Source organism: Lissotriton helveticus, chromosome 10, assembly GCF_964261635.1.
Source record: "Lissotriton helveticus chromosome 10, aLisHel1.1, whole genome shotgun sequence".
Taxonomy (NCBI): domain Eukaryota; kingdom Metazoa; phylum Chordata; class Amphibia; order Caudata; family Salamandridae; genus Lissotriton; species Lissotriton helveticus.
The window spans coordinates 1,112,833,323-1,112,856,182 of record NC_136071.1 but is presented as its reverse complement, the minus strand read 5'-3'; the positions used below and the strand labels follow the sequence as shown (position 1 = coordinate 1,112,856,182).

General features: G+C 41.1%; 1 protein-coding gene across 1 annotated transcript in view; it reads left to right on the top strand.

The window, feature by feature from the left end:
* The window catches only part of NEK11 (NIMA related kinase 11), a 968,483-nt gene that overhangs the window by 252,634 nt on the left and 692,989 nt on the right, over nt 1-22,860 (top strand). Inside the window, exon 2 of the mRNA XM_078663876.1 lies at nt 18,449-18,614. Coding sequence (XP_078520002.1) covers nt 18,449-18,614 — 166 coding nt within the window. The remainder of the gene's footprint in view (nt 1-18,448; nt 18,615-22,860) is intronic.

Sequence of the window (22,860 nt, the reverse complement as noted above, 5' to 3'; positions counted from 1 at the left end):
ATCTCTCAGGAAAGCAGAAACTGATCCTTTTGGGACCGCCTGAGAAGGCCTAGGGGGTGAGGGGTACTCTACTTTGCCCCCTTTTCACGTTCCGAACTATTTTATTTTACTCTCTTCTGTAATTACACAAAATAGCAGCGATAAGATGCATCAGAGACACACAGTGAGAGAAAGGAGGCCGGAGATGAAGAAGAGATGTCAAATACACATTGGAGATAATATAGTGGGAGAAGGGAAGTAAATATGAGTAAACTTACCATGTAACATAAAAATGTTGCACTCTATACTATAAGTCTCATTTTATACTACAATCACTTCGCTACAACCTCATAAATTAAAAATAAAAATGAATAATGTCTCAAACAATTTTTGATTTCTAAATATAAATTTATTCTTCAGAATTTTCTAAATTTGAAAGAACTAGTAACATGTCCTCATCAGCAATTTCCTCTTCAATCATCTCATCTGGAATCTCCTCATTAAAAGTCTGCAATGATGATTCTTGTAACTCTATGGTCTCCAAACATTCGATAAATTCGCCATCAACAGATTGATCAAAAAAATCATTCAAGTCATCTCCTCCTTGTGACAATATTTCATTATTGGTGCTGTCAATTTCAATCAATGTAGTGGAATCATTCAAGTCATCTCCTCCTTGTGACAATATTTCATTATTGGTGCTGTCAATTTCAATCAATGTAGTGGAATCATTCAAGTCATCTCCTCATGACAATATTTCATTATTGGTGCTCTCAATTTCAATCAATGTAGTGGAATCATTCAAGTCATCTCCTCCTTGTGACAATATTTCATTATTGGTGCTGTCAATTTCAATCAATCTAATGAAATCATACACGTCATCTCCTCCTTGTGACAATATTTCATTATTGGTGCTCTCAATTTCAATCAATGTAGTGGACAATTCAAAAGAAATTGCCATGGTCTCTTCATTGTGAGCCATTTTATTTTGAAATTGCTTGCTGTAAATTGCAGAAAAAAATAATCACTTTCATTTATCGTTTTTAGTAATACATAATATAAAACTAACTTTATCAAGTATTTAGTATAACAGAAGGACTGCAAATAAATAACAGAAAACATTTTTCAAATTATCTTCAAGTGTACAACATAGTTCCCCTTACAAAGAAATTGCCACGGTCTCTTCATTGTGAGCCATTTTATTTTGAAATTGCTTGCTGTAAATTGCAGAAAAAAATAATCACTTTCATTTATCGTTTTTAGTAATACATAATATAAAACTAACTTTATCAAGTATTTAGTATAACAGAAGGACTGCAAATAAATAACAGAAAACATTTTTCAAATTATCTTCAAGTGTACAACATAGTTCCCCTTACAAATTAACAACTCACCTTTTTAAAAGTAGGAGAAGTGTTAGTACTGTGTAAATCAAACACCAGAAATTCACCACCAAAAATTCCTCACAAATGTACCTCAGACAGTAGTATCACAAAATGGCTGTGGTTTCCTCTCATTTGAGATATATACATAACCAATTAACTTTCATCACACACAAATACAAAACCAAAGTAACATTTTAATTGGTTCTAAATTTCAACACTTTCAAATGTGTTTTCCCCATGCAATTTTCCATAGGACATTTACATACGTCTACAGCCTGAATGGCTGAACGGAATTACACCAAACTTGGCAAAATGGTACATCAAACCTAAGAGGTCAGGAAGGATCTAATATGCCCCCTTATGGTCATTTGCCCCTTCGCTTTGGCCTCCTCTTGTCTCTCGATCCTACCGAGAGACAAGATGGCGGCCGCTACGGACTGTTTGTAATGTTGACAGACGCCGGAGAACCAATCAGCTTCGCAAAGCTCCGTAACGCGAAAAGTACGCGAAGCGGAGCGCTGTTACAGATATATATCTTTTTTTGAACGTTAATTTCTCAAAATCCACTGGAGCACATATATTGAGACCTAGCAAAGGCACATCGGGCTACCAGTCCCTAATATTTTGCCAAGTTTCGTGCAAATCCATTCAGCCGTTCGATTATTGACATTTAGATACGTCTACAGCCTGAATGGCTGAACGGAATTACACCAAACTTGGCAAAATGGTACATCAAACCTAAGAGGTCAGGGAGGATCTACTATGCCCCCTTATAATCATTTGCCCCTTCGCTTTGGCCTCCTCTTGTCTCTCGATCCTACCGAGAGACAAGATGGCGGCCGCTACGGACTGTTTGGAATGTTTACAGACGCCGGAGAACCAATCAGCTTCGCTTCACAAAGCTCCGTTGCGCGAAAAGTACGCGAACTGGAGCGCTGCCCGGTCCGCTGTTACAGATATATATCTTTTTTTAAACGTTAATTTCTCAAAATCCACTGGAGCACATATATTGAGACCTACAAAAGGCACATCGGGCTACCAGTCCCTACAATTTTGCCAAGTTTCGTGCAAATCCATTCAGCCGTTCGGGCTAAAAGTGAGGCCAACCGCCCTATGGAAAACTCAATGTTAAAAACACGTTTTAGGACCCCCCTTTTTTCTCGGCCCCCCCTTGACGAACCCCCCCCAAATTTTCAAGGGCTGCTCAGAAACAAAATGTGCCATTTTCCTGAAAATTTCAGCCAATTCCGTCCACAAACGCCAAAGTTATTAGACATAGAATTTTCAAAAATCCCATAGAGAAAAAATCCTAACTATATATACCTACTGGCGACCGCCAGTAGGTAATATATATATATATGTATTAAAAATTAAAATTGTAGGCTTTTCTTATAACTTAAATTAATATTTCATACTTTTAAGGTTATTTAAGTATTTTTAAGTATGTTTTAGTTAATTATATTTATTATTTCATTAATTTTAAATTACTTTTAAGACATTTTAAAAAAATTCAATATTTTGAATAACTATATTTTTTACAACAATATTTTTGATTAGTTTTTTTGTACTTACCTGTAGATAGGAATTCGATATTTTTGCCTTCACTATTTTGGCATCGATATTTTGGTAAGTCTATATTTTTGAATTCGATATTTTGTCAGTGATCCGGTGTGTCTACAAGAGCACAGTGACAAGAGAAGAATATGCTGAGGCTGAGCTGTGGCCTAATGGCTAGAGCAGCTGCCATTGGAACCTGGGGACCCAAGTTTAAGTCCTGCCCCCAGTGCTTGATTTAACATAGTGTGATCCTGGGCAAATCATTTAATCTTCATTTATCCAAGAATGTGTGTGAGTTGTATTTGTGTAATCCCCACTCAATGTACATGAGCTAGTACATCGTCTCTTATTCCACCAAGTAATGTACATTGCTCCGGTGCGTCTGAGCGATAGTATCGCTATATAAATACAAGAACATACATACCTGCTCCTACTTATTATTGACTAGTTCAAACACTTCCCATGCGGGCTACACTCAAAACCAACTCCTTCCTAAACATGCAATAATATTATAAATTATAATGCTTCTGTCTCTCGATCCTCATTCATGTTTTATTTAATACATAGTCAAGCACTGCGCCATGAGAATGCCGGAACACTCTTCTGGGCATCATGCAGAACAAAACTTATCCCACACATTTCACTCTACAAACTCTAGACAAAGAGGCAAGTGCTCAACACATCATCCAATAAGCATCGGTGATTAGTTAAGAGTATTAAGCGGTATAAAAAAAGGGAAATGCAATACAATATATATAAAACTGATTTATAGAGTAGTCAACTCATGAAATGGCATGGTAGAGGAAAAAGAAAAGACTTTGGGGCATAGGTATCAACATCTGTGTTTGCGATTCTCAAACAGCGATTTTTTAGTAATCGCTATTTGAGAATTGCAAAAAGTGATGTATATACAAATTCGCAATTCTTTTGTGATTTCTTAGTTTTCCTTAATTGCGGTTAGCAAATGGTGAAATCCCAATTAAGGAATACTTTCCCATTCATTTCTATGGGCCAGGAGGCCCATAGGAATGAATGTGAAGTCATTCTCAATTTGCGATTCGCAATTTGAGAATAGCAAATTGAGAATAATTTCAAGGGTGCAATGGTGTCATAAGGACAACCTGATGCATACCTGAAATGAACATGTGTGCGCATATGGCGCACATACATGCCCTAAGGGCATGTATGTGCGCCATATGGCACCTTGGCAAACGCCAAAAAGTGCATTTGTGAGAGAAATCGCAAATTACCACCAACTTGAAGTTGGTGGTAATTTGCGATTTCTTAAGGAGAATTCGCAAAAATGGAATGCTTGTTGCATAGCATTTAAAGAATCGCAATTTGCGATTCCTTAAATGCTTACGCAAAATTAAGGAATCGCCAATTTTGCGATTCCTTAATTTTGCGATGCTATTTCCCTACTACATACCATTTTGCTATTTTTTTGTCACAAACTCTTCTTTTTTGCGAATCGCAGCATTTGCGACTAAAAATTGCGTTGATACATCTGCCCCTTTGTGGTCCCAAACAGAAAAAATAAAAATGACCCCCACATCCCAGCAGAAAACTTCTAAAATGATATACATTTTTTTTTTTAAAAACCTCTTGCTTTGGGACTTTGCTTTTGAAAAAACACAACGTTTACTGAACGACTGCATGAAATATGGCCACTCAGCAATCTATCCGTGCCTTCAGAGGAGCAGCTGTGGCTCAGGCACAGAACTCTCTGCCACAAAGCCAGAGATCTCTAAATAGGATGAGTCGTAGTACATCAGGGCAGAGGAGCACATCCTTCCGCTGCCCAAGTGGGATAGAGTACAACCTGTCAAGGGATAAGTAGAGATGATGTGGCATTACGGCCAGAGCTACCAACTTTGAAACACCGGAACCAGATTTGAGTCTCAACGATGGTTCAACATCGTGTGATTCTGGGTAGATCATTGAATCTCTCTGAAAAATTTAATGCAACCTTTTGTAACTCCTTCCGTGCTCATGACGTGCTCAGCTCGTCATGAGGCACGGTGCTCGTGTGCTCATGACGAGCTGAGCTCGTCATGAGCCGTGGAACGCTCACACGCGGTGATAATTCCCCTGCTGTGCTGAGCGTTCCATGGAAACAAGTGTGGCCGTGACGAGCTCAGCTCGTCATGAGCACACGAGCACTGTGCCTCATGATGAGCTGAGCTCGTCATGAGCACGGGGCCGCTGTGCGTGCCCCCCAGCACAGCGGGGGAATTACCCCCACTGCAAAGGGGGTAATGTAGTTGTTGCTCATGTAGAGCACTCGCGGTACAAAAGGGGGGTGGTGATGTACGGAGCATCTGAACCAATCAAACACTCACACCCAGTCAAAAGATCTGGGTTTGACCCATCACCGTTCTTTAGCCCACTCTGCCACCCCAGTTCAGACATGGCTATATGCAAATCAGTCTGACCCTGTGCCTCATGGGAACAGTCCAGCCCGAACTGCCAAGCCATGCCTTCCCTGGACCGGAAACAAGCTTCCGAGGACCGGTTTCTGGCATTACAGCCGTCTTCAGCCCGGCTTGCTTGAATCCAGTGGCAAAGTGAGCAAGGGACTCACATCTGAGCATACCCTGCCACACTTATGGCGGCCAAAAGCGGTACAAAAGGGGGTGGTGATGGACGGAGCATCTGAACCAATCAAACACTCACACCCAGTCAAAAGATCTGGGTTTGATCCATCACCGTTCTTTAGCCCACTTTGCCACCCCAGTTCAGACATGGCTATATGCAAATCAGTCTGACCTTGTGCCTCATGGGAACAGTCCAGCCCGAACTGCCAAGCCATGCCTTCCCTGGACCGGAAACAAGCTTCCGAGGACCGGTTTCTGGCATTACAGCCGTCTTCAGCCCGGCTTGCTTGAATCCAGTGGCAAAGTGAGCAAGGGACTCACGTCTGAGCATACCCTGCTACACTTATGGCGGCCAAAAGCGGTACAAAAGGGGGTGGTGATGGACGGAGCACTCCAACATCTTTGGGTCGAGCACAACTGTTAAAAAAATAAATAACTAAGCACCTATTGTCTGTTGGAGGAGCTTGACTTGGATGGCAAGCACTGAAGTTTTTTTAAATTAAATTAGCACAGTTAATTAAAACCATTGCTATAGAGTGTCAACATAGCACAATTATCACGTTAAAAGCAAAAACTAAGTAAACCATCAAGGTTTAAGTTCCTATACATATAACTAAAAAGGCAATCTTGTAGTTACCATTGTAATCACATAACAGGATTCCAAAGCCTAAAATAAAATAGATTAGTACAGGAATACTAGGCCAGGGGATGAAAAAAGTCTGTGGTAAGTTTTTTGGGGGGAGGAACTGGAAGAGCAGGGGCCAAGGAGGGTAAAAAAAGATTGTCCAGGAGTCTCACATATTTTCCAGTCCTTGCAAGCACTTGAGCGTCTAAGGAATTAAAGCATAGGGCCGATGCCTCCCAACATGTCCTGATGCCCCATTTTAAATATAAGGGTTTTAAATGAAGTCTTCTGGGAGTGTCAAGGGCTGGACAACAGCACAGAAGATGCACCCATGATTCGGACCTGTAGTTGCACAGTTTGCAGGCCCCCTCCTCACTTGTTGGAGCCCATCAGTTGAAGGCAGTGGAGCGCAGACATAGGAGATGCATGAACATTATGTTCTTCCGAGCCACTGCGTTCAGATTTTCCAGGTGCACTGGTGACTTCAGAGCAAGCCTGAAAGGGAGGTGAATGTTGGTGAATTTGAGAGTAGGGAGCCTGAAGTTCTAGGGGTGAGATGGATTCCCCTGTACAGGAGGAGCACAGAAATATAGGCACCAACTAAAGATGGAGATTGTTCGAATGAAGAGATTCAGTGGGAACAAAGGAACTGTCCAATTACAAGGATCTGGGGGAGCAATGAGTTTATAGGTGCTGTGGCCTTATTCTCAAAAATAGGAGGACCATGAAGGCGTATTAGTAACCATATGATTTGCATAGCTTCCCCCCATTTTTTCTTACCCATCACCCCTCGAGGCTTAAGGAAACCTTTAATTTTTTTAAGGTTTAATGCGGATGACTGTGACTCTCAAGTATCTGTCGGCAGACTGTCCATATAGCAGAAATTCTCTATGCATAGGTCTAGGCATTCTTCAAATCTTAGCCAGACCATCTGCAGTTGCGGCTAGGCTTGCGGCAGAATGGCGGGGCAGGGGAGGGGTGTGGAATGGTTGGGTAGACGACAACATAAACAAAACAGAAAATAGAAATGAGCTTACCTGCTACCCGCAGATCGCAGGTCTTCCGCTCTTCTTCTTCCTGCTGTGTACATGCTGAGGCTCCCAGACTCCCCACAGCCAATCCCAGCGCTTCTCTCATGCTGGCCAGCATGAGAGAAACACTAGGATTGGCCTGAGTGGGCTTTTTTTCACTCCAAAGGGGACTGCGAACCTATGCCTGCTGTTCTCTCCAACCAGCAATGCAGCTTGGGTTGGGGAGATGTCAATGCGCATGATGGTTTGGCCGTCCTAAGAAGGCCGGCCAAACTGTCATGCGCACTGACAGCAGTGTTGCCCACCACCCCCCTTCCATGCCTGTCATGGCATGGCCTCGCCCCCAAAGACTTGGCTCCCTTCCAGAGGAAAAATAAAATGATAATAATACTGTTTTACCATCATTTCATTTTGGCCAGCAGGGGGGCGACGCTCCTCCGCCATATCGGAGGAACCGCCACTGAGCATCTGCCACTCTCTGTTCTTTAAGAAGACAGATATTTAATGCCAGACATCTCTATAGCAAATGAGAAGTGTTCCTTATTCCTTGTTGGCTAGTGCTGGGAGGGGTTCTTGTGTGTCCTGTGATGTGTTATCCTCCACCTTTGTCTGTAGGGGCAGCTATTTGAGCCACTGCAAAACTTCTCCTTAGCCAGTCTTTCCTCTTTTCCAAGGATACTCGCCTGCTGTCTTTGGCACTCCCCCATCCCTCACCACATGTCTGCGCCCTTTGCGTTTCATTATTTTTTCACTGGGTACACAATTACCCTTTCTGCATAAAATATTACATAATGTAGGGTCAAGGAGCATCTGACACCTCTTCTGCTACCCCTACGTCCATGTGCAACACTCATAGTTGCTCAAGAACCCAATGTCCAATGGTTTGGGTGGGGGAACATCCTTTACCACGAATCTTTTATAACGCGGTACCGTTACCACGCAGGTTTTACAACGAAAGTCATTACAACGACTTGCGCTGGAGGGCGCTGTAGGATAGGGAATAGTTTAATTTACTATCCAACACCTTCCCTACTATCCACGGGGACTGGAGTTGGAATAGTAAATTAAACTATTCCACTATCCAGCGCCCCCGTAACGACTTGCGTTGTAAAACCTGCGTTGTAACGGTACGCGTGGTAATACCACGCGTTGTAACGACATACATCCTTTTGGGTGCCAACTAGAAGGACCAGCACCCATCCCAGCCTGGCACTGAGAAGGGCTGGACTGGGCTCTGCCCTTTCACACAACTGTGCATGACACTGCCAGACAATTGTACTTCCCAAAGTAATTACCCGGATCCTACACGCCTGTGTGACCGATGGCCTGCTTCAGCATCGTAGAAAGTGTGCTCTTTCTTTACCTGCTAAGAGTTTCTTTGACAAGAAAATCAAAAACATTTCAAATAAGCCTTTCTATCAAACCCCCTTTGTCAGCTTTTTTTGTTTCTGCTGCAAATGCATATTTAAGTTATCACATAATATTTCACAGAATTCTGCTTGGGGTGCACATAGTGTCATTTCTGTTCGGTGTTTGCGCGCGCTCAGCCGTCCATTTACATTTCAAGGAAGTGTCTAGGATCTCTCAGAACCAGTCACTGCGGAATCCGCAGGTCTTCGTGCCCGAGGCCGCTCCGATTAACCGCAGAGCCACTCAATCAAACGTTATTAATGACACCCTAATGTGCTTCCGGCCCGTCTGCGCCGTCATTCAGATGTCACAGGGGGAGCCACCTCCTCTAAATGGAACGATTGATTAACATATATATGTGTGTGACACGATGAGCTGTAAAAGTCACTCCAACTTGCTTTCCAGCCAATGCGCCCTATTAAGTTTCACAAAACTAATAAAGTTTCAGTATTTGTTTCGCTTGGCTAGCTGGACTAGTTTATTTCAGTCTTCACAGCTGTTTTTTTCTGTGCGCCAAGAATCTTCTGTGTACAAGCGCTTTAAAATACATTTAACATAGCATGAGCAGAACTACGACTTGGAATGGGACAATGACACGTACTCAATAATTAGATTTGTATATAACAAAGTTCAGTTTGGTTTAGTTTGGCATGTAAAAACTATGGAGGTCAAATAGTGAAAGCCCTGTTGACCAAACACACAGGGGCCTATAATAATGCTATTAAAGTACTACATAATGCTATTCACAAACCTATCAGCGTAATTCTTCACCTCTACTACTTCGGGGTCGATTACGATTCCGTTTGGAAGGGATCCAATTCAGAACCCTTGTTTCTGACCGAATCGTACACAGTTCCCAACGACTGATTACGATGCCTGTAAACCGGTAGGGCTGTCCAAATCGGTTCCAAAAGGCATCCTGACAGGTCATGTCTTTTGGAGCCGAATCGTACAGCTCTATGGACTCGGTTTCAGGGCAAGCGATTACGATGATGGATTCAACAGCTGTTCTGATTTGGTTTCTCCGGAACGAATCGGCTGCCGGAATCTGTCTTTGTGGGCCTAGAGCATGCCCCCCTTCACCTAGGGCCCTCCAAATCGGGTCCTTGGGGGTACCCAAGGGACCCCTCTTTCCAATCATGCACAGTGTGGCAGGCATAGGGTGCCTGCCACAGGGTGAAAGGTTTTCCCCAGCCACCCCTTTCTTCAATGGGAACCTGTGTTCACATTTGGAACACAGGCTCCCATTGAAGTCAATGGGAGTCCGACCGAATCGTATCTGGAAGCATTCGGATACATCCAAATGGCTCGGTCAGACTCATCTGATCCAAGTCGCCCGGATAGCATTTCGGGACTGATTCTGGAGGAATGCTTTCCCGACAAGATCGTAATCAGCTTTTTCGTAGTAAATGTGGGAGGGACGAGGGGAAGTGGCTGGAAAAAGGGACATGCTCACGACTAAATGGGAAGGGGCTGGGGGTGTACGGAGGAATTTAAGGAGAGACAGGCACCCTCTCACAAAGGATAAGACCATTAATGTTTACAAACTTTACTTCTAAAGTTACCACAGCCAAAAAGAAACCCACAGCTACTCAAGCTCAGAGGTGGAGTAAGTCCAGCTTCACATATGGCCTACCACTGGTACTACCAAACCTCTCCATAGAAACTAATGGTGGTAGGTACACAAAATAAAACCCTATAAGAATGTTTTTAAAATTAAAATAGATTATTTAAAATAGTTAAACATATAAATCAATATAATTTGATGGTAACGATATATACAACTTAAACATATTTAGTATTTAATTATAAAATAGTTAACATTTTGAATTTCTAAATTGATATAAAATTATTTTTTATTGAAATATAATTCAGATACTTTTAATAAATTCTAATCATGAGTTTGATCAATTTTAATCCTTAATAACATGTTTTTTTACTTAGGGGAAATTTATTTTTTAATTAAAAATTCATAAATATATGTTTTTAATTTAATATATCTAACTTAATTAAACATTTAATTAAAAATTAAGTTAATGTTGTTGTGCATTTTTTTGTTTTATTCTACATTTGGAATATATATTTAAAAGTAGTTTACATGAATATTTAACAAAATATTTTACAAATTTTCTTTTTTAATTAAATAAACTTTTTTTTAACCTTTCCTATACTTTGCTATAGGAAGATTCTGTAGTCAGGGTGGAGAAGTTCTTTTGGTAACGTATAGGGAACATAACAAAGTATAATAAACTTTATAATGAATTAGTAAAAATATTTGTCTGTTAAATATCATTGTAAATAATTGTATTTATTTATTTTGAAAGTAGAATAAAAATGCAACTAAAATATGTTACATTTTAAAGGAAACGTTTTTCCTAAAGTTTAAATTAAAAATAAATTCTCACATAGAGTAAAAAATATTTTGTATCATGCAACAATAATTTTAAAAAGTGATGTAAATTGGTAATTCAAAGTCACTTTTAATTGTGGAAGTTCAATTACAATTGGTGAGTGATCTGATGATACCCTGGGGAATAATTGTATCTTTGTTCCGGTAAATAAAGATATAGATACAAAAAAGTAGCCCAGACGGACAAATTTCTTATGTGGAGATGAGTAGAAGGTATACCCTGGAAGTGTTGGATGGCTTTTACTCCAGATATCCACCAGACCATGATCTTGAACCAAATTATATAAAGCTTCAAAAACTCGTGGTTTACGACCCTTATAATTCTGCAAACCAGCACCTAATTCCCTGGTATTTAAGTTAATATTCAAATCCCCGCACAATATTAAAGGAGAAGTCCAGTTTGCAAGTTCAATATTTAACCATTCCAAGACTTCTGCCTCATCTAAATTTGACCCATAAATTGAGCAAAGGGTAACCTGTGTCCCCCCAATCTTTAACTTGGCTATTACCCATCTTCCCCACTTATTTGTTAAACTTCGAATTATAGTACAAAATCGTGGTTTAGAAAGAATCATGACCCCCCCTGGTCGTATTTGTTTGCTGGGAAGCGGCAATGAGTGTGTATCCTAAATCTGCTATAAGCATCCTATTGTTCCAGGGTAAATGTGTTTCTTGAAGACACAAGATATCGGGTTGTATAAAACGGATTTCAGATGCTATCCTCTTCCTTTTAGAAGCGTTATTCAGACCTGATACATTAAAGGAGCAAATTTTAATATTTCGTGACATCAGGACGCTATTTCCGAAGTACTCCAATCAACTCTGATTCTATTTATGGAGATTTGTCCTGTCCTACTACCTTGCCTTGACCCAATAACTGTACAACAACAATATATTCTCTTTTCGGTATTGTCACTTGTTACCAATGTGTTTTTTTCCCCCTTTAACCCCTGTTCCCTCCACCAGCAAACCCCCCCACCCCATCCAGAGCACCCCCACCCCCCCAAAACCCCCGCCTTTACCGAGGCTTTTGGACTCATGGTCCTGTTGATGGTAGCGAGCTTCCCATCCCCGTCTGTCCTTTCCCCACAGGACTACACAAAAATCATCTTGCATTACATCTTGCATTGCTTATTCTAATTTTAAATCCTTAATCAATAATCCAACAATAAAGAAATTCAAAAGGAGAAGAAGAGAAAAAAAAAGGAAGAATAATACATTCCAACCCGATTTTATACACCTATGAATCATTAATAGAATGCAAATATTCCTTTGCCGCTACAACATTAGTGAAAAAGCGAGCATTCTCCTTATATATCACCTTGAGCTCCGCCAGGTTCATTATATAAGCTTGTGCACCCTTACTTTTAAATTGATTTACCAACTGGCGCAGCAGCCAGCGACTATCCATGGTGTATTTACTGTAATCTGGTGTTGCAAAAAATGTAAATCCTTCCCCCATGCTCTTACAATTTGGTCGGGTGTGAAGATATATATCTTCTCTAGCTAGAAAGCTATTAAAGGCCACAAGAAAGGGTCTAGGTTTGGATACACTTTGTCCAGGTCGAAGACGAATATTAAAAGGGTGCCTGTGGGCTCTCTCGATCTCTCTATCCCAGTCCCATTTAGTAAAATCCGGAAATGCCTTTTGAAACAGTTCCACAATTAAATTACGCTGATCTTTTCCTTCTTTGCCTTCCTGAATTTGCATAATTCTTAAATTATTGCGCCGGGCCCGGTTTCCAAAATCGGCCATTTTCCATAGCACATCCTCCTTATTAGCGCTTAAGGACTCTGTAGCAGCCTTTTGTTTTACCAGCTCATCCTCAATATTTGATACTCTGATTTCCACCTCTGTAAACCTCTCCCCAAAGTCAGACTGTGATTTCGCTAATCTCCGAATAGAGTTTTGAAGTTTTCGACATGAGTTCTGGATTTTATGACTTTCTTGTTCAGTTTTATCCATATGACTCAAGATTGTCTGGTATATAGTAGCTAAGGTAATATTATCTGCTGAGTAACCAGGTTGGCCTCCGGTAGCATCCTCTATCATTGTGGATTCCTCTTCACCCCGCACTGTAGCAGGACTGTCCTCCATATAATCACCTGATTCATCGCTCTCTACATCCTCCATGCGCATTTGCTTGGAATAGTGCGCGGCAAGGTCCTCACATGACGAGGCTGAATTTTCCGACACAGAGTAAAAATCTCCTGGCTCTGCCTCATTAACTACAACTTGTCCCGCAACTGAGGGCTGTACCTGCATAAATGCGTCTCCACCGGAGCTATCAGGGACATCCATCACATAACGCTCGGATTCTATAGCTTTACGTTTGATAGAAAGCTATGCTTCGATGAACAGTTTAGAACTCATATGTTGAGATGGATACCTGATTTTATTAACAACAATTTGAATTCAACGAGTATTGACACGATATGGGAAACATTTAAAGCCTGTTTTAGAGGGGAGGCAGTGAGTTATGGGCTTTACAATCAAAATAAATTACGGGCCCAAACTCGAGATTTTTATAATTGTCTAAGGATTGCGGAAGAAAACTTGATTAAGGAAATAGGGAAGAGAGATAATTTGTTAAATATCTCTACATCTGAAGATATAGTAGCACAATGTCGAGCAAAGATTACGGGGCTATGGAGTGAAGAGATAGCCCGGAAATTTCTTTTAAATAGAAGACATGCTCATGAATATGGTGAGGCAATTGGCAGATCGCTAGCGTTAAAATTAAAAATGAAGGAGACATCTCGTCTAATTCCTAAGCTACAAGACCAGAATGGTATTGTTCACGAGAAACCAGAAAAATACTTGAAATCTTATATCAATTCTACTCGGAATTATATACTCGCCAGCTTACTCTAGGTACAGATATTGTATGGCAGGAGGGTACTTTTAATAAATTGACTGATAGTGAGAAAGAATTCCTAGATAGTCCATTCTCTGTGGAGGAATTGGAGGTGGCAATTAAAACTATAGCTAATGGGAAGGCTGCAGGCCCAGATTTTATCCCTGGAGAGGTATATAAGTGTTTTTTTGAACCACAGAAAAACATCATGCTTGAGACTTTTAGAACCGCACAAACTGGAAAAGCTCCACAATCCTGGAATGATGCCTCTATTGTGGTTTTTATTAAAAAGGGTAAACCCCCTGAACTACCTGGTTCATATCGCCCAATATCCTTACTCAATTGAGATAGCAAGATATATTCTAAAATGATAGCGAACCGCATTTCTAAAATTATTATACTGCTTGTTTCGTTAAATCAACATGGGTTCATTCCAAAAAGAGGCACAGTCACACATATTAATAAGGTTATTACCCTATTTGATATAGCTCAAGCGGAAAAACGGGAATTAACGCTGATATTGCTTGACGCTGAGAAAGCGTTTGATCGCGTTGAGTGGCAATATTTATGGGAGGTTATGAGGGGAGTGGGATTTGGTAAAGATTTTTTGACAGCAATTCAGGCTTTATATACGGCTCCAAATGCAAGAATAGTTGTTATGGGTACTAGATCCGAAAAGATTAGAATAACTAGAGGGACTCGGCAAGGATGCCCTTGCTCCCCACTTCTTTTCGCTTTATTTATCAATCCTTTTTTAATCAATCTATTAAATACACCGCACATAAAACCATTTATAGTAAAAAATATACCACATACAGTGTTTGCATACGCTGATGATATTGCTATCACTACAACCGATCCGGCTGAGGCAATAGTGGAGATTGAGCGATTGGCCCGCGATTTTGGTGCAATTTCTGGTTATAAATTAAATTTAGTAAAAACTCAGGTTCGATGTACTGACAATATTCAATTTAATGATCCTAGGGTCATGTCTGATGTAACATATTTAGGCATAGAAATTAAAACTCAAATGAAAGAGATAATTGATATCAATTGGGACACTATTACTCAGCAAGTAAAACAATCATTGGATAGGTGGGGACGGCTGCAGTTGTCTATTATTGGCAGAGGCAATATCATTAAAATGAATATTCTTGCTAAAGTATTATACCTATTTCGAAGCATCCCCTTGGAGATCCCTATAAATTATATACAACAGCTTCAGTCTTCATGCACAAGATTTTTGTGGGCTCCTGGGAAAACTAGATGAGCAATGAAATGGTTAACACTGCCGGTGGAAAGAGGAGGGCGTGGGATACCTGATTTCCTGTTCTATTATTATGTATGTTTTTTGCAAAGAATTAGACTTTTGCTGACGGGGGAGCCAATTGAGGAACCAGCAGAAGCTCCGTCTATATTTTTTTTGCTATTGGGGGAGCATGCAAAGGGATGTTTACTGAAGGAATTGGAGGGAAATTACTTTAAGCATACTCGCTTTAAAGTACTGGATTCGGCCTTTAAGGTGTGGAGAAAGGTACCTAGACTTATTAAATTTGGGAGAATCACATATTATACACCCTTTGGCGCGGATAAATTACTTCCTTCTGTGTTTTGGGATAGAGTGGCGAAGGAATGGTCATATAAGGGGATATCTAGAATTGGGGATGTATTTGAAATTAATGGGATTTTCTGTACTTATGAAAGTTTAGTTGCTAAATATAAGCTACCACAATCGTCTTTTTTTAAATATCTCCAAATTCGAGATTTTTGTTTAAGAAAGCAAATTAGACCTGCCCCTAATAAATTAGTGGAGACAATCCGCCTTGGGAAAAAAACTGGTACGATATATCAGATCATGATGGAGTATAGACCTGATGATATGCAGAAATACAATGCGTATTGGCAGAATCAGCTAGGGGAACCAACACTTGAAATTGAAGATACCATACTGATGGCGAAAGATTTATGCCTCTTAGCTAACTTAAAGGCGCAAGTGTACAAGACGGTGTTCAGGCTATACTATACTCCTAAACGGATGGCTACCTGGGGCCCTCAATATGACGGTAAATGTTTTCGCTGTGGTGGGGAGGATGCTGATAGCATACATATTTTTTTTAGATGCCCTAAGTTGGCGTATTTCTTGACTAGTATAGAAACTTTTATTATAATGGTTATTCATATCCCGATAAAAATTTCTCCTGCACTTTTGTTATTAGGTGGGGGACAAACAGTGGGAAAAGGTACCGCTTTATGTAAGCATAAATATTTTCTGTTTATTGCAATGACCGCAGCACGCTTATGTATTGCGACAGAATGGCTACAACCTGAGCCTCCATCATTTGAATTTTGGAGAGCTAAGTTATATAATTTGTATGAAATGGAATGGAGTTTGTATGCGTTAAAGGGGTTTAGGAAGCGAAGATTAGGTATGTTAATATGGGGGGCAATTAAAGATCATTTAGAGATGTGATTAGCGCATTTTCTTATGCTGTACACATCTTGACAAATCTGTGAACAGTATTATTTGCAATAATTGTATGAATATGATGGATATTGTCTACTTGCTCCAATTGTGGAAATAAAATAAATTTTAAAAAAAGTATTAATTGAAAGTTGTTTAGATATAGCTAAAAAAAATAGTCTCTAAAAAGTTGTAAAAATATTTTATAATTAAAGCATGCATATGTTTTATTTTCAGATTTTGTTAACATTAAATCGGATTTATTTATATTCAATGTATTTATATTTGACATTAATTTGTACTGGTTTTTAAGAGACTGCCTCAATTGTTTTCTATAGGCGGATGTTGCAGTATCAGTGGTTGGCCATGTGTGGTGCTAGACTTACTACAATTTCCATTGGCAGTGGAAACTTGCACCTGTAAATCTGACTACACCCCCCTTTTTCAGGGGGTGGAGACATATAAGTCCACAACTTTCAGTAACTTTACACTTGTGAATAGCCAAAAGTAGTAAAGTTGCTTAAAAGAGGAACAATAAACTGCATGTGTAAATTGCTCACAAGTGTAAGTTACCATTGTGGATAGTATCCACTGTTCTCCTGCCCTGTTTAGAGGTGTGGAAAGCAACAGGTTTTCCACATTTCTGCTAGCTCCCCCACTGTATGAACACGCATGTTGAACAACTGGTAGTGTTGCCAAAGCCTCAAAACCGATTATGGTCATGAGTTTGTCGAAGGAGCATTGCATTGTCTGACAGGAAGCAACTGCACATTCCCTAAACCTTCCCCAGTAGGTTTCAGGGCTTTGCAGGGTAGCAAAGAACCTCAAAGTTAAGTGTACCAGGACTTAGAGGAGAAACTCCGTTTTGTTCTGCAGTCACTGTGACCTTGCAAGGGATAACATTTAAGCAGTAATGCATCCCCAAGACATGAAGCGTAGTTACTACAAGAATACCATAGGTTACAGCAGTTGTACACTCTGCTAGATTGAAGGTTGACAGTGTAAAGTCTATGAAAAACTGTCAATTGGTACAAATGCCTGCATCTGCCACCAGCGTACAAATACGCCCTTAACGCCGGAATCAACAAATCCCTGCTCCGAAAACTCCAGACCTTCCAGAAAACCGCTGCCAGACTCGTCCTCGGCATCTCACGATAAGACCACATCACTCAGCACCTACGAGACCGCCACTGGCTCCCGATTGAGAAGAGAGTGACCCTCAAACTACTCACTCATGCCTACAAACACACCGGACCCCAATACCTCAGCGTAATGGTGTCCTTCTACGCATCCAAGAGAAGCCTCCCCTCCGCCGACCTCGCCCTTGCCGCAACCCCTCGCATCTGCAGATCCAGAACGGGTGGAAGAACCTACTCCTACATCGTGGCAAAGACATGGAACAAACTCCCGCTCAGCATCAGACATTCCCCACTCTGCAAGCTTTCAGGAAGAGCCTCAAGACCTGGCTCTTTGGGTAAGATGGAGCTACACGGTCCCACCCCCGCCCCGGCGTCTTGAGACCCTCGCGGATGAGTAGCGCTCTTCACAAATCCCTGATTGATTGATTGAAGTCTCTCCTTAGCCAATGTTTGAGTGGGCAGTAGCCATCACCTGCTATGAATGGAGGTATTCTTTGGGTTTACTCCCTGGCAATCAGAGTCTTGTGTTCTGCTTGTGCAACATCAAAGATATGGACCACCTTCGGTGAGCTGGCACATGGTCAGTATTCAGAGGGGTGCATCAGGGCCGAACATAAAACATCAAAGGGGTCAAGATAGCACCGAACCTTTATCTCAACAAGTAATGGCTTACATCCAGTTGCCAGTACTGTTTTTTTTCAGCAAATTGCACTGGGCATAACAGGACATATAGTTTTACTGTCCTCCATAATATGGATGGATCTAGACATCATAGTCTGCTTGGTGCTTTCATCTGAAAAAACAGGTGAAAATCACCCGCACGACATGGGGCCAGTTGACAGCTATGCTGGTTTGTTCACTATCCAGTTTTTCAAATTTTAAACAGGCTTTTTACTGAGACATCAATATAATTTGTAATTCACTTTCTGATACTGCCTTACTTCTTTTTCCTTTTCCAATCTGTTATTAATTTCTTTTTTTTTCTTCACTTTGTAGTAAAGTGTTGAAGGAGATCCCTATTGGAGACCTGAACCCTAACGAGACCGTGGCAGCTAGTCAAGAGGCCCAGCTGTTGTCGAAGCTGGATCACCCAGCCATTGTCACGTTTTACGCCAGCTTCCTGGAGAGGGAGAGCTTCTGCATCATCACTGAGTACTGCGAGGTAAGACCAGCTGATACAGTGTGGACTCTCAACAGCAGGAACTGGTGAAACACCAAAACTGGAACTGCATTGCATGCGGTACTCATGTGCATCCAAAACATTTAAAGAGATTGGCAGGTGTGTGCCTGATTTGGCCTCGGCTACTTGCAAGTGGCTGGACTGCTCCAAACTTATCTAACCTAATATACAGACACCTTGGTGTGGGAAAGGAGAGGGTGAGATGCCAATATGAGTTAGAGAAGTGATGGGAAGCTATACACTCAAAGCATCCCTATATACTCAAACACCAAGCACAATAACACAGCCTCTACAATGTAAGAGGACTTTGAGAGATAACAACTTCCCATTTAAGCTCAGAATGAGGTGCCATTGTCTTTCGTATCTAGTGGATACTAACTGTCTCTCTGTCCTGAGGAAGACCCTGTCAGTTTAACACTAAGGTTGAAACTTCAACAACATTTTTATTGATTAATAGACACAGTTTTTACCGTGTTTTATGTTTATTTCACTAAATACCATAACCACTGCACTACTGTAAGTGTTCACTATCATTGGACTGTTTATAATATACCACCAATGAATTACTGTACAAGATACAGACCCAAGGCTCTTTTTGTCTTTTATTAAAACATATTCCTGAAATATTTATAGTGCTTCAATGACCCAATAATCAAATCAAAACAACATCTCTTAAGAAATTCTTCCTGAAGGATCATTGTCTCTCTTACACCCTGCCTTGTTGCACAGCAGGTGCTAGTATTAGCAGTGGGGTGTTGAGGAGGTTGGCATGATGTTTCTAACATCTCATTTGGCAGCAGCATAATTCACTTGCATTGAGAACGCACAGAAGTGGCTAGTGAATTCCTCAGAGGCTCAGATTCGTATACGATGTTGGCCATCCAGGTTGAAGAGCATCTTTGGTTGCTAGTGATTGCCAGTGTTAGACTGGACTTTAGTGGGCATGTGTTAAATTTTAATATTGCTGACGTGTTCAGTGAACACATATCAGCACCTAAGGGCCACACCAGTTTTCCACCCGAATATTGGCTATAGAATATTGTGGGGCCAAAACATGGTGGCAAAGATATTGAGGAGCAAAATGTTGTGAAGGTAAGTCTATATAGGTAAACACAGGTTTATTATATACAACTCCACATTTAACAATACACATATCTTCAAGGTATGTAGATGTGGAGTTAAGAATAGTGAATCTATACTTACCAATATGAGTTTACCTTCTTGATATTTTGGTCTTTGATATTTGTGTTGCAGTATTTTGGCATCAAAATGTTTTGTGTTTGATATTTTGGCATACAATATCCACACCAGTGCTTGAACGCGCTGTATATGCACAATGCAATCCATTGTGCAGGAGCCTTGACAGCATTAAGCAACTGGATGGGTGATAGGATATGGAAGGGTCACATCACTGACTGTGGTGAAAGAGTTGGTATGAAAGTAAACTGCCCGTACACAACTCCTACTAAAACTGTTAGGCTTGGATTGGGAAGACCCTTTACTATTGAGTGTGGCGTAAAAAAACAATTTAGTGTTGTTTCATCAATGTTTAGGTTGACCTATTTAGCTCATGATCGAGAGACCTATCAAGAGAATTCTACTTTGACATTTAGGGGCTAATTATGATGTCTGGTGGAAAGCCTCCTCCGACAGTCAGAATCTCCTCGACTGCGTCGGAGACCTTCTGACCGACTCAGTTGGTTTACATTCTGACGCCCTATTATGATGTTCGCGGTCGGAACTTAAACCGCCCGGTCATTCCGAATCGGTTCCGAGCAACTAGCGGAGTATTCGTGTCAGTCGGAACCGAATCATACACCCCTAGGACAGCGTTTCAGACTTTGGGATTACGATGTTGATTTCCAACAGCCTTTCCATGTCGGCCTGTCTGACACAGAAAGGCTGTCGGAAAGTGACTTTGGGGGCCCCTGGCAGGGCCCCGGTCCCCATGGTTGATGGCAGAGGGGGCACCTAAGGGACCCCCCTGTAAAATGCTGCACTGTGTGGCAGGCCCCGTGGGGTGCCTGCAACAGGGTGCAGTGTTTTCCGCACACACCGCATTTCTCCATAGGAGCATGTGTTATGGCTGGTTGTCGGGCGGAACACGTGCTCCCATAGAAAGCAATGGGAATCGGACCAAACAGTGTTTGGTTTCATCGTAATCTGGCGGTCAGAACCGCTGACCGCAAGTTGGTTGGTCATGAATCCGAGACGTTGTCGGGCGGAGGCCTTCCACCTGATATGGTAATGAGCCCCTTTGTGCGCAAAAAATAATGTTAAGTGTAAATTTGGAAAATATAGGCATGAAGCTATTAATTGAGTTGTGTCAAATCATGATTCTTGGTGACATGATTTAGAAGTAACTCAGTGTAGCTGTACCAAAATCTTGGATTTTCCAAATGCTAACATTGTTTATAGATGTAACTTATATTGCAATGATTTTAAAGAATTAGCAGTAAAATCTTAAATCCCTACCTTAATTTGAGCAGGTGTTTGCCAGTGGTAATAACCAGAACTCAGTCAAGAGCACCAGTATTTTACTGAGGTGTTTGCATTAATGATTGCAGTGAATGTGAAAAGGCCAAAGACTTGTGCAATTTACTGAAAGATCCATTGATGCTGCAACATGATTTCTGATTATGAATGATAAGTGCACAAGAATGGCATTCCTACTGGGTCAGCGTAATTTAGATTCCACCCTCTACCTATGCTGTATTCATATATAACGATACATAATCCATATATTCAACATGTGCCTTAAATGATTACCTCTTGTGTTTCCCCTATATGCTTTATCATAGATAAGCAATGTTGTGCACACTTACCAATCATATGCGGCAGTATTGGAGTGAATAAATAACCCATGTATTTACATTTATTGAATATTAACATTCTAATGATGACAGTTTACTTTCCTATGGTTCATGATGTTATAATGTGCCTCCATTTTGATTCTGAAACTGACTTAGCTTGACTGTAGGCTTTAGCCGAGCATTACACATTTCAAAATTGATAGTAAGCTGTTTATTCCTTCTTTTGCATGTGAGTAACCAAGCCCCTCATTAGGTAGAGAAAGCTCAGCATTTTGTACTAAACTGATAGGAAGTAGTGAAGATGAAAGTTGGTAGCAGGTTCTTAAAAATGACGTTTAAAGGAGTGTCCTGTACCTGGTGTACTAAGAAGATGCAACCCTCATGGACGAGCAGATGTGTACCTATTTGTGTGAAAGTGGGAATTTGGGGAGTTTACCGGTGCCTGGCAAATGCTGCCATGGGATTGGCTCTGGACTGTGGGAGTGACATAGGGATGTTCTGGGTTTTCTATTATTTTTAATTGGTGTTCAATAGTAGTTAGAGGGGAGACTTTAGCCACACTTCAAAAAGAGTAGATTTCTGTACCATTCAGATTTCCCCAAGTGTAAGCCTTCATACTGAAAGCTCTTTTTGCTTCCTCTGAACTTCTACCGAGGTTCAAAGGATGCTGGCAGCTTCCTCTTTTCCCTTTTAGAAGTCCCCTTTGCACCTTTGTTGGAACTGGCCCTTTTTGCAGGGTTATCCCCAAACTTTTTGCTTCTTCCGTCCTTATTTTTCCTGACCTGTGGCTGTTGGCAATAGGACTCTGCGCGCTTTGCCCCTGCTGATCAGTGCTAAAGCGCATATGCTCTCTGTGTAAATTGTTATGGTAATTGGTTATCCATGATTGGCATATTTGTATCCCCCAGAAGCCCCTAGTAAAGTGCACTGAGTGTGCCAGGGCTGGTGATTCAAATGCTACTAGTGGGCTTGCAGCACTGGTTGTGCCACCCACATGAGTAGCCCTAAAATGGTGTCTCAGGCCTGCCACCGCAGTGCCTGTGTGCAGTCTGTGAACTACCATATCTTCCTGGTCAGTGTCCCCACTGACCAGGCCTAACCCTTCCCTTTCTGTGCACATTGGTCACCCCTATGGAAGGCCCAAGGTAACCCCTTGGGCAGGGTGCAGTGTATGTCAAAGGTAGAGCATGTACTGGTGCAGTTGACATGCTCTGGTGGTGAATTACAGCCATTTTCGTTTTTCACTACTGTAAGGCTATCTTGCCCATAGGCTATCATTGGGGAATGCTGGCTACAGTGGCTACCAGCATATCTTCCCATAGGAGCAAGATAGGACATAAAAGTCCGGTATCCCTGAACTCAGAATTTAATAACACATCTTTTAGGAAAGGTGGTTTTTAAATTCTGTGTTTGAG